The following is a 12,579-nucleotide window of genomic DNA, read 5'->3' as shown; positions in this document are numbered from 1 at the left end:
ACAAATGGACCACTGGGTTGAGCACTACCTGGAACTGTACTCCAGAGAGAATGTTGTCACTGAGACTGCCCTCAATGCAGCCCAGCCTCTACCAGTCATGGATGAGCTGGATGTACAGCCAACAAAATCGGAACTCAGTGATGCCATTGATTATCTGGCCAGCGGAAAAGCCCCTGGAAAGGACAGCATTACCCCTGAAATAATCAGGAGTGCCAAGCCCGCTATACTTTCAGCGCTACATGAACTGCTTTGCCTGTGCTGGGATGAGAGAGCAGTACCACAGGACATGCGCGATGCCAATATCATCACCCTCTATAAGAACAAGGGTGACCGTGGTGACTGCAACAACTACCGTGGAATCTCCCTGCTCAGCATAGTGGGGAAAGTCTTTGCTCGAGTCGCTTTAAACAGGCTCCAGAAGCTGGCCGAACGCGTCTACCCTGAGGCACAGTGTGGCTTTCGTGCAGAGAGATCGACTATTGACATGCTGTTCTCCCTTCGTCATATACAGGAGAAATGCCGCGAACAACAGATGCCCCTCTACATTGCTTTCATTGATCTCACCAAAGCCTTTGACCTCGTCAGCAGACGTGGTCTCTTCAGACTACTAGATAAGATTGGATGTCCACCAAAGCTACTAAGTATCTTCACCTCATTCCATGACAATATGAAAGGCACAATTCAACATTGCGGCACCTCATCAGACCACTTTCCTATCCTGAGTGGCATGAAACAGGGCTGTGTTCTCGCACCCACACTTTTTGGGATTTTCTTCTCCCTGCTGCTCTCACATGCGTTCAAGTCTTCAGAAGAAGGAATTTTCCTCCACACAAGATCAGATGGCAGGTTGTTCAACCTTGCCCATCTAAGAGCGAAGTCCAAAGTACGGAAAGTCCTCATCAGGGAACTCCTCTTTGCTGACGATGCTGCTTTAACATCTCACACTGAAGAGTGTCTGTAGAGTCTCATCGACAGGTTTGCGGCTGCCTGCAATGAATTTGGCCTAACCATCAGCCTCAAGAAAACGAACATCATGGGACAGGATGTCAGAAATGCTCCATCCATCAATATCGGCGACCATGCTCTGGAAGTGGTTCAAGAGTTCACCTACCTAGGCTCAACTATCACCAGTAACCTGTCTCTAGATGCAGAATTCAACAAGCGCATGGGAAAGGCTTCCACTGCTATGTCCAGACTGGCCAAGAGAGTGTGGGAAAATGGCGCACTGACACGGAACACAAACGTCCGAGTGTATCAAGCCTGTGTCCTCAGTACCTTGCTCTATGGCAGCGAGGCCTGGACAACGTATGTCAGCCGAGAGCGACGTCTCAATTCATTCCATCTTCGCTGCCTCCGGAGAATACTTGGCATCAGGTGGCAGGACCGTATCTCCAACACAGAAGTCCTCGAGGCGGCCAACATCCCCAGCTTATACACACTACTGAGTCAGCGGCGCTTGAGATGACTTGGCCATGTGAGCCGCATGGAAGATGGCAAGATCCCCAAAGACACATTGTAGCGAGCTCGCCACTGGTATCAGACCCACCGGCCGTCCATGCCTCCGCTTTAAAGACGTCTGCAAACGCGACATGAAGTCCTGTGACATTGATCACAAGTCGTGGGAGTCAGTTGCCAGCGTTTGCCAGAGCTGGCGGGCAGCCATAAAGGCAGGGCTAAAGTGTGGCGAGTCGAAGAGACTTAGCAGTTGGCAGGAAAAAAGACAGAAGCGCAAGGGGAGAGCCAACTGTCTAACAGCCCCGACAAACAAATTTTTCTGCAGCACCTGTGGAAGAGTCTGTCACTCCAGAATTGGCCTTTATAGCCACTCCAGGCGCTGCTTCACAAACCACTGACCACCTCCAGGCGCGTATCCATTGTCTCTCGAGATAAGGAGGCCAAAGAAGAAGAAGAAGATCCTATGAGCCTTAATGTTATGTAATAACCTCTTGTGTGGCGCCTTGTCAAATGTTTTTTGAAAATCCAAAAACATTACATCCACTGGTTCCTCCTTACCTACCCTGCTCGTTACAACTTCAAAAACCATTTCAGATCTGTCAAACATGATTTCCCTTTCATAAATCCAATTTGACTTTGCTTAATCACATTATGAGTGCTCTGTTACCATGCCCCCAATAGTAGATTCTAGCATTTTCCCACCTACTGATGTTAGTCTAACAGGCCTATAGTTCCAAGTTTTCTTTCTCCCTCCTTTCCTGAATAGCGGGGCTCCAGCTGCAACCAGTAACCACAGGTTATGGATTTAAAATAATTGACAAAACAACTAGAGGGGGGAAATGAGGAGAATAATTTTCCCCATACACAGAATTGTCAAGATTTGCCACTGAAAGTGAGGTGGAAGAAAAATCTATAGGAACTTTTCAAAAGGCAATTGGACACATGCTTGAAAAGCACTAATCTGCAGGGTTATAGGGAAAAAGCTGGGGCATGGGACTAAATTGAACAGCTCTTTCCAAGAGCCAGCACAGAAACAACAGACCAAATAGCTTCCTTCTGTGCTGTAAAATTCTATGATTCTAAGTGCAGCAAGCCTCAATAAACAGATCAACTTGAAGCAGAACTGCACAAATTCTGTCCCTGAAGAAATGTCGCTCAGCTGGAGATGTTGAGTGGGATCTTTGTAGGCTCAACCATCGTCAGAAGTTCTTCTTGGATTAGGATTTGCAGAAACAGAACAGCCAGAACTGTCTCCTCTATTTAATTTCTTCCTCCAGTGACCGCCAGTTAGTTGAGAAACGTGATACACCTTCTCGCATCAGCACTGGTGGAATGCAATTCTAGATAAAATCTTTGGAAGGATGAGGAGCTTCTGACCTCAAACAAGCTCCTTAACCATCAGGATCTAAATAAAGTGTAACAAGGAGTATGAAGTTTTCACACATTGTACAGTGGAACTGTGAAAAATAACCAGTCCTGCAAAATAAAACATTGCCGGCTCAAGTGTGATTTTGCAATACTGCGTGGTCGGACTGATAGACTGAATAAACTCTGGAAAAGAACTTCAAAGACAGGCTGGTACTAAAATCTAAAACTATAATATATTAAATCTACTACATACAGTGTACATTCTTTATTTGAAACCACTGTTCAGTGATGCCTCCAACTGGAACCACAATAGGGGCGGCACAGTGGCTAGCACCGCAGCCTCACAGCTCCAGCGACCCGGGTTCAATTCTGGGTACTGCCTGTGTGGAATTTGCAGTTCCCCCTGTGTCTGCGTGGGTTTCCTCCGGGTGCTCCGGTTTCCTCCCACATGCCAAAGACTTGCAGGTTGATAGGTTAATTGGCCATTATAAATTGCCCCTAGTATAGGTAGGTGGTAGGGAAATATAGGGACAGGTGGGGACGTGATAGGAATATGGAATTAGTGTAGGATTAGTATAAATGGGTGGTTGATGGTCGGCACAGACTCGGTGGGGCCGAAGGGCCTGTTTCAGTGCTGTATCTCTAAACTAAACTAAAAAATAGGATTGTCGATTGAAAACCTCACAGCTTTTTTAATATTCGTTCTTAGGATGTGAGCATCATGGGTTAGGCCATCATTCATTTCCCGTCCCTAATTGCCCTTGAGAAGGTAGTGATGAACCACCTTCTTGAACCGCTGCAGTCCATGTGGTGTAGGTACACCCAGAGTGCTGTTGGGAAAGGAGTTCCAGGATTTTGACCCAGCAACAGTGAAGGAACAGCGACATATTTCCAAGTCAGGAGGTTCATGAGTTGGAGGGAAACTTGCAGGTGGTGGTGTTCCCATACGTCTGCTGCCCTTGTTCTAGGTGGTAGAAGTCGCAGGTTTGGAAGGTGCTGTGTTACGAAAGTACTTCCATTTTTTGTAAAATTTTGAGGACTTGTGTTTTATTTAGGAAAAGTGAAAAGGATTGCATGGATGTTTTTTTCTCTGGATAAGTCATTCCTGAATGACTTCGCTCTAATTTTAAGATATTCTGGAGTCTTCCATTGCTTTATCATTTTAACCACCTCTATCAGATCAGCCATCTAAATTCAGGGGAATATAAGCCTAGTCTATGAAACCTGCCCTCCTAATTTAGCTTTGGTATCATTCTGGTGAAACGGAGGCATACCCCCTCCAAGGCCAAGATATCTTTCCTGGGGTTTGACACCCCTTTGACTGAAACAGTACCCTCATCTTCCCACAATTTCACTTCTTACATCAAGCATCTCCTTTTTTAATCTGTATATTTGCATTTGAAATCACGTCAGTACCATTTATTGTTTTGGCCCAATATGTGAATCAAGTGGGTGAAGTTCTCAGCCAAAGAACAAGCAGTAACCATTGCACTCATGTCCATCAGGACTGCAAGAGCACCTACCTTGTCTACGTGGATGTAGTAAAAGTGCTGCTGATGATAGATGGCTTTGATCAGTCGCTTCAGTTGCCTGATGGCTCTGCCGTGAACGACAAGGACGTAGGCAATTCTAACAGGGGTCTGGACTGTTGTCACATCCACATTGCCATCTTCCCACTGGATGTTGCTGTTGGGTTTCCCTACAAAGAAAAGCTACCAATTAGTACAATAATCACAGCCGTGCTAGGATCTAAAGCAATCCTGCATAGGCTCCTTTTAATTTATTTCTTCATTTCTCTCTCCTTCTCTTCATATCATTCAAGGCGCCATCCTCTGGTGTACGCTTTCCTCGCAGCCACTTGGCTACATTGCTCAAAAAGCCATTCATCAGGTGCATAACTGGGGAGATAGACAGGCTATTTGATCTTCGGAGGGCATCACAATTGAGTCTGATCCTGCCTTACTGATGTACACTCTCCAGTGGTTGTGGGCATGAGGGGGCGGGGTGTTGAATGAAGGTCAAATGAACAGTGATTATAAATACAGACAGAATACAAAAGCAAGGAAATTATGCAAAACCATTATAAAAACATTGATTAGGCCTCTGCTGGGGTATAGTGTTCAATTCTGGGCACCACACTTTAGGAAGCATGTCAAGGCCTTGACTGCGGAGAAGATTAACTCGAATAGTTTCAGGGTTGAAGGGCCTTAGATACGTGGAGAGACTGGAGAAGCTGGATTGTCCTCCCTAGAGCAGAGAAGTTAAGGGGAGATTAGACAGAGGTGTTCAGGATTATGAGAGATTTTCATAGAGCAAATACAGAGAAAATGCTTCCATTGGCAGGACTGTCAGTAACCACAGGAGACAGATTGAAGGTGATTTGCAAAAGAACCAAAAAGGTGATGAGAAGAAGCACTTTTTACGCAGTGAGTTGTGATTTGGAATACACTGCCTGAAAAGGTAGTCTGCAGCAGATTCGATAATAATATTCAAAAAGGAATTGGATACATACTTAAAAAGGGAAAATTTACAAGGCTATAGGGAAAGAGCAGGGGAGTTGGACTAATTGTATAGCTCTTTTAAACAGCCAGCATAGGCATGATGGGCCAAATGGTCGTGTTCTGTGCTGTAAGATTCTATTTGCCTCTCTTAGATTACCTGGCCATGAGTATGGGTGTGATGTAGTGGAGGTGAAGGGAAGAAATGTTTAGCCAGGACTGTCTGCCCATCGTGCGTTGGGAAACTTGATGGACCAGCTGATCTTTCCCTGCCCATCAAATTTAGGGCCTGGACAGACTTGGACGACTCCTCCACACTCACAACCTAGGCTCACTGTAGTGTCCATCAGAACCTCCAGTTACCATGACAGTGCAATAGGTTCTGGGGAATAGTGCAACAGGAGGAGGGGGAAAAGGAAAGGAAGAGGAGGGGAGGAGGACAGGGGGAGGTGGTGAGGGGACCAGGGAGAGGGGGAGGTCAAGAGGAGGAGGGAGGAGCAGGACAAGGAAAGGAGGGAGGAGGAGAGCAAGGGGAGGAGGGAAAGGGGTGAGGGAGGGCAAGGGGAGAAGGAGTAGGGATAAGAGTAGTGTCAGGAGCAGGGGGAAAGGTGAGCAGGGGAGGAGGTTGGGGGGAGTGAGGGAGAATAAGCAGATTAGCACATGTCAGACAGGTTGTGAATTTCTCAATGTGACAAGGATTATTTTCTGCAGCAATTTCTCCTCGAACCAACAAGGGGGCAGACCAGATTAAATTTAGTAATGAGCAATGCGGTAGATTTAGTTAACAGCCTAATGGTGTGTGAACATTTATCTAACTAATATTGAAGCAAGTACAGGGACACAAAAATTAATGTGTGCAAAAGAACAGTAATGAAGAAAATAATAGCACTAAAGATAGTCAAATCCCCAGGACCAGATGTTTCCATCCTAATGTTTTAAAGGAGGTAGGTAAGAATATAGCACATGTGTTAAATATAATCTTCTAAAGTTCTCTCAATTCAGGAAATACTCCTTCAGGTTTTTTTTTACTCATTCATGGGAAGTAGGCGTCACTGGCCAGGCCAGCATTTATTGCCCATCCCTAATTGCCCTTGAGAAGGTGGTGGTGAGCTGCCTTCTTGAACCGCTGCAGTCCATGTGAGGTAGGTACACCCTTAGTGCTGTTAGAAAGGGAGTTACAGGATTTTGACCCAGCGACAGTGAAGGAACAGCGATATAGTTGCAAGTCAGGATGGTGTGTGACTTGGAGGGGAACTTGCAGGTGGTGGTGTTCCCATGTATTTGCTGCCCTTGTCCTTCTAGTTGGTAGAGGTCGTGGGTCTGGAAGATGCTGTCCAAGGAGCCTTGGTGCACTGCTGCAGTGCATCTTGTAGATTGTACACACAATTGCCACTGCATCGGTGGTGGAGGGAGTGAATATTTGTAGATGGAGTGCCAATCAAGCGGGCTGCTTTGTCCTGGATGGTGTCGAGCTTCTTGAGTGTTGCTGGAGCTGCACCCATCCAGGCAAGTGGAGAGTATTCCATCACACTCCTGACTTGTGCCTTGTAGATAGTGGACAGGCTTTGGGGAGTCAGGAGGTGAGTTCCTTGCCTCAGGATTCCTAGCCTCTGACCTGCTCTTGTAGCCACGGTATTTATATAGCTACTCCAGTTCAGTTTCTGGTCAATGGTAGCCCCTAGGATGTTGATAGTGGGGGATTCAGCGATGGTAATGCCGTTGAATGTCAAGGGGAGATGGTTAGATTCTCTCTTGTTGGAGATGGTCATTGCCTGGCACTTGTGTGGCGCGAATGTTACTTGCCTCTTATCAGCCCAAGCCTGGATATTGTCCAGGTCTTGCTGCATTTCTACACGGACTGCTTCAGTATCTGAGGAGTCATGAATGGTGCTGAACATTGTGCAATCATCAGCGAACATCCCCACTTCTGACCTTATGATTGATGGAAGGTCATTGATGAAGCAGCTGAAGATGGTTGGGCCGAGGACACAACCCTGAGGAACTCCTGCAGTGATGTCCTGGAGCTCAGATGATTGACCTCCAACAACCACAACCATCCTCCTTTGCGCTAGGTATGAATCCAACCAACGGAGGGTTTTCCCCCCTGATTCCCATTGACCTCAGCTTTGCTAGGGCTCCTTGATGCCATAGTCGGTCAAATGCTGCCTTGATGTCAAGGGCTGTCACTCTCACCTCACCTCTTGAGTTCAGCTCTTTTGTCCATGTTTGAACCAAGGCTGTAATGAGGTCAGGAGCTGAGTGGCCCTGGCGGAACCCAAACTGAGCGTCACTGAGCAGGTTATTGCTAAGCAAGTGCCGCTTGATGGTGCTGTTGATGACACCTTCCATCACTTTACTGATGATTGAGAGTAGGCTGATGGGGAGTTAATTGGCCGGGTTGGACTTGTCCTGCTTTTTGTGTACAGGACATACCTGGGCAATATTCCACATTGCAGGGTAGATGCCAGTGTTGTAGCTGTACTGGAACAGCTTGGCTTGGGGCGCGGCAAGTTCTGGAGCACAGGTCTTCAGTACTATTGCCAGAATATTGTCAGGGCCCATAGCTTTTGCAAGATCCAGTGCCTTCAGTCGTTTCTTGATATCACGCGGAGTGAATCGAATTGGCTGAAGTCTGGCATCTGTGATGCTGGGGACTTCAGGAGGAGGCCGAGATGGATCATCAACTCGGCACTTCTAGCTGAAGAATGTTGCAAATGCTTCAGCCTTATCTTTCGCACTGATGTGCTGGGCTCCCCCATCATTGAGGATGGGGATATTTGTGGAGCCACCTCCTCCAGTTAGTTGTTTAATTGTCCACCACCATTCACGGCTGGATGTGGCAGGACTGCAGAGCTTAGATCTGATCCGTTGGTTATGGGATCGCTTAGCTCTGTCTATCGCATGCTGCTTACGCAGTTTGGCATGCAGATAGTCCTAGGCTGTAGCTTCACCAGGTTGATACCTCATTTTGAGATATGCCTGGTGCTTCTCCTGGCATGCCCTCCTGCACTCTTCATTGAACCAGGGTTGGTCTCCTGGTTTGATAGTAATGGTAATGCACTGTTGAACTACAAGAAAGCCCCCAGCGAGTTAACATCTGTAGCACTTAAAGCAGCCAGAAGCACTGCACAAAGAACAGCCAGGCGCTGCGCAAACGACTACTGGCAACACCTATGTAGTCATATTCAGCTGGCCACAGACACCGGAAACATCAGAGGAATGTATGATGGCATTAAGAGAGCTCTTGGGCCAACCATCAAGAAGATCACCCCCCTCAAATCTAAATCAGGGGACATAATCACTGACCAACGCAAACAGATGGACCGCTGGGTTGAGCACTACCTAGAACTGTACTCCAGGGAGAATGTTGTCACTGAGACTGCCCTCAATGCAGCCCAGCCTGTACCAGTCATGGATGAGCTGGACATTCAGCCAACAAAATCGGAACTCAGTGATGCCATTGATTCTCTAGCCAGTGGAAAAGCCCCTGGGAAGGACGGCATTACCCCTGAAATAATCAAGAGTGCCAAGCCTGCTATACTCTCAGCACTACATGAACTGCTATGCCTGTGCTGGGACAAGGGAGCAGTACCACAGGACATGCGCGATGCCAATATCATCACCCTCTATAAAAACAAAGGTGACCGCGGTGACTGCAACAACTACCGTGGAAACTCCCTGCTCAGCATAGTGGGGAAAGTCTTTGCTCGAGTCGCTTTAAACAGGCTCCAGAAGCTGGCCGAGCGCGTCTACCCTGAGGTACAGTGTGGCTTTCGTGCAGAGAGATCGACCATTGACATGCTGTTCTCCCTTTGTCATATACAGGAGAAATGCCGTGAACAACATATGCCCCTCTACATTGCCTTCATTGATCTCACCAAAGCCTTTGACCTCGTCAGCAGACGTGGTCTCTTCAGACTACTAGAAAAGATTGGATGTCCACCAAAGCTACTAAGTAGCTTCACCTCATTCCATGACAATATGAAAGGCACAATTCAACATGGTGGCTCCTCATCAGACCCGGTTCCAATCCGAAGTGGCGTGAAACAGGGCTGTGTTCTCGCACCCACACTTTTTGGGATTTTCTTCTCCCTGCTGCTTTCACATGCGTCCAAGTCTTCAGAAGAAGGAATTTTCCTCCACACAAGATCAGGTGGCAGGTTGTTCAACCTTGCCCGTCTAAGAGCGAAGTCCAAAGTACGGAAAGTCCTCATCAGGGAACTCCTCTTTGCTGACGATGCTGCTTTAACATCTCACACTGAAGAGTGCCTGCAGAGTCTCATCAACAGGTTTGCGGCTGCCTGCAATGAATTTGGCCTAACCATCAGCCTCAAGAAAACGAACATCATGGGGCAGGACGTCAGAAATGCTCCATCCATCAATATCGGCGACCATGCTCTGGAAGTGGTTCAAGAGTTCACCTACCTAGGCTCAACTATCACCAGTAACCTGTCTCTAGATGCAGAAATCAACAAGCGCATGGGAAAGGCTTCCACTGCTATGTCCAGACTGGCCAAGAGAGTGTGGGAAAATGGCGCACTGACACGGAACACAAAAGTCTGAGTGTTTCAAGCCTGTGTCCTCAGTACCTTGCTCTATGACAGCGAGGCCTGGACAACGTATGTCAGCCAAGAGCGACGTCTCAATTCATTCCAACTTCGCTGCCTCCGGAGAATACTTGGCATCAGGTGGCAGGACCGTATCTCCAACACAGAAGTCCTCGAAGCGGCCAACATCCCCAGCTTATACACACTACTGAGTCAGCGGCACTTGAGATGGCTTGGCCATGTGAGCCGCATGGAAGATGGCAGGATCCCCAAAGTCACATTGTACAACGAGCTCACCACTGGTATCAGACCCACCGGCCGTCCATGTCTCCGCTTTAATGACGTCTGCAAACGCGACATGAAGTCCTGTGACATTGATCACAAGTCGTGGGAGTCAGTTACCAGCGTTCACCAGAGCTGGCGGGCAGCCATAAAGGCGGGGCTAAAGTGTGGCAAGTAGAAGAGACTTAGCAGTTGGCAGGAAAAAAGAGAGGCGCAAGGGGAGAGCCAACTGTGTAACAGCCCCGACAAACAAACTTTTCTGAAACACCTGTGGAAGAGCCTGTCACTCTGGAATTGGCCTTTACAGCCACTCCAGGCGCTGCTCCACACACCACTGACCACCTCCAGGCGCTTACCCATTGTCTCTCGAGATAAGGAGGCCAAAGAAGTGCCATTCAACACGATGGACGGTATCCTCAATGTGAAGGTGGGACTTGGTCTCCACAAGGACTGTGCGGTGGTCACTCCTACCAATACAGTCATGGACAGAAGCATCTGCGGCAGGCAGATTGGTGAGGACGAGGTCAAGTATGTTTTTCCCTCGTGTTTGTTCCACCACCACCTGCCGCAGACCTAGTCTAGCAGCTATGTCCTTTTGGACTCGGCCAGCTCGGTCAGTAGTGGTGCTACTGAGCCACTCTTGATGATGGACAGTGAAGTCCCCCACCCGGAGTACATTTTGTGCCCTTGCCACCCTCAGTGCTTCCTCCAACTGGTGTTCAACATGGAGGAGTACTGAGTCATCAGCTGAGGGAGGGCGGTAGGTGGTAATCAGTAAGAGGTTACCTTGCCCATGTTTAACCTGATGCCATGAGACATCATGGGGTCCGGAGTCGATGTTGAGGACTCCGAGGGCAACTCCCTCCCTACTGTATACCACTGTGCCACCACCTCTGGTGGGTCTGTCCTGCCAGTGGGACAGGACATACCCAGGGATTGTGATGGCAGTGCCTGAGACATTTTCTGTAAGGTATGATTCCGTGAGTATGACTGGTCTGTGGGACAGCTCTCCCAACTTTGGCACAAGCCCCCAGATGTTATTAAGGAGGACTTTGCAGGGTCAACATGGCTGGGTTTGCCGTTGTCGTTTCCGGTGTCTCGGTCTATGCCGGGTGGTCTGTCCGGTTTCATTCCTTTTTATTGACTTCGTAGCGGTTAGGTACAACTGAGTGGCTTGCTAGGCCATTTCAGAGGGCATGTAAGAGTTAACCACATTGCTGTGGGTCTGGAGTCACATGTAGGCCAGACCAGGTAAGGAGAGCAGATTTCCTTCCCTAAAGGACATTAGTGAACCAGATGGGTGGCGCAGTGATTAGCACTGCAGCCTCACAGCTCCAGCGACCCGGGTTCAATTCTGGGTACTGCCTGTGCAGAGTTTGCAAGTTCTCCCTGTGACTGTGTGGGTTTTCGCCGGGTGCTCCGGTTTCCTCCCACAGCCAAAGACTTGCAGGTTGATAGGTAAATTGGCCATTATAAAAATTGCCCCAAGTATAGGTAGGTGGTAGGGGAATTGAGGGAAGGTGGGGATGTGGTAGGAATATGGGATTAATGTAGGATTAGTATAAATGGACGGTTGATGGTCGGCACAGACTCGGTGGGCCGAAGGTCCTGTTTCAGTGCTGTATCTCTAAATAATAAAATAAATAAACAATCGACAATGGTTTCATGGCCATCATTGGACTGGCTTTTAATTCCAGATTCAAATTTTAATTCAAATTCCACCTTCTGCTGTGGTGGAATTCGAACCCCAGAGAAATACCCTGGGTCTCTGGGTTACTGGTCCAGTGATAATACCACTACACCACCGCCTACCCTAAAGGTTGGAAAATTGCGCCTGTCACTCAGCTATTTAAGAAAGGTGATGGAGGGAAACCAAGAATTATAAACCAGTTGGCCTAACATCTGTTGTCCCCATATTACTGCAGTCTATAATTAAGGATAGGGTGGCTGAACTCCTTGAAAGTTTTCAGCTGATCAGAGAGAGCCAGCATGGATTTGTAAAGGGAAGGTCATGCCTGAAGAATCTGATTCAATTTTTGAAGACGTGAATAAAGTAGTGGATGGGGAATGTCTCTGGACATTATTTATATGGACTTTCAGAAGGCATCTGATAAAGTCCCTCATAAAAGACTGTTATGTAAAGCTAAAGCTCATGGAATTAAATGCAGAGCCCAGCACAGGGCACAGGGCAAAGGACAAGGCTGACGTATTTGCAACCACTTGAGCCAGAAGTGCCGAGTGAATGATGGCCTCCTCCTGACCAGTAGTGGAGATGGTGGCGTAGTGGCAATGTCACTGGACTAGTAATCCACAGGCTCAGGCTAATACTCTGGGGACATGGATTCAAATCCCACCATGGCAGCTGGTGGAATTGAAATTCAGTTAATTTTGGTTAAGGTCTGGAATGCACTGCCTGACAGTGTGGTGGA

At 47.8% G+C, this 12,579-nt stretch overlaps 1 protein-coding gene across 2 annotated transcripts in view; it reads right to left on the bottom strand.

Moving 5' to 3' along the window:
- The window catches only part of xylt2 (xylosyltransferase II), a 338,683-nt gene that overhangs the window by 180,788 nt on the left and 145,316 nt on the right, over positions 1-12,579 (bottom strand). For both annotated transcript variants that reach the window (XM_068057773.1, XM_068057774.1), the window contains exon 3: positions 4,347-4,522. In XM_068057773.1, the coding sequence (XP_067913874.1) occupies positions 4,347-4,522 (176 nt within the window). The remainder of the gene's footprint in view (positions 1-4,346; positions 4,523-12,579) is intronic.

Source organism: Heterodontus francisci, chromosome 26 (genome assembly GCF_036365525.1).
Source record: "Heterodontus francisci isolate sHetFra1 chromosome 26, sHetFra1.hap1, whole genome shotgun sequence".
NCBI classification, from domain to species: Eukaryota; Metazoa; Chordata; class Chondrichthyes; order Heterodontiformes; family Heterodontidae; genus Heterodontus; species Heterodontus francisci.
This window is presented reverse-complemented; position numbering and strand designations above follow the sequence as displayed.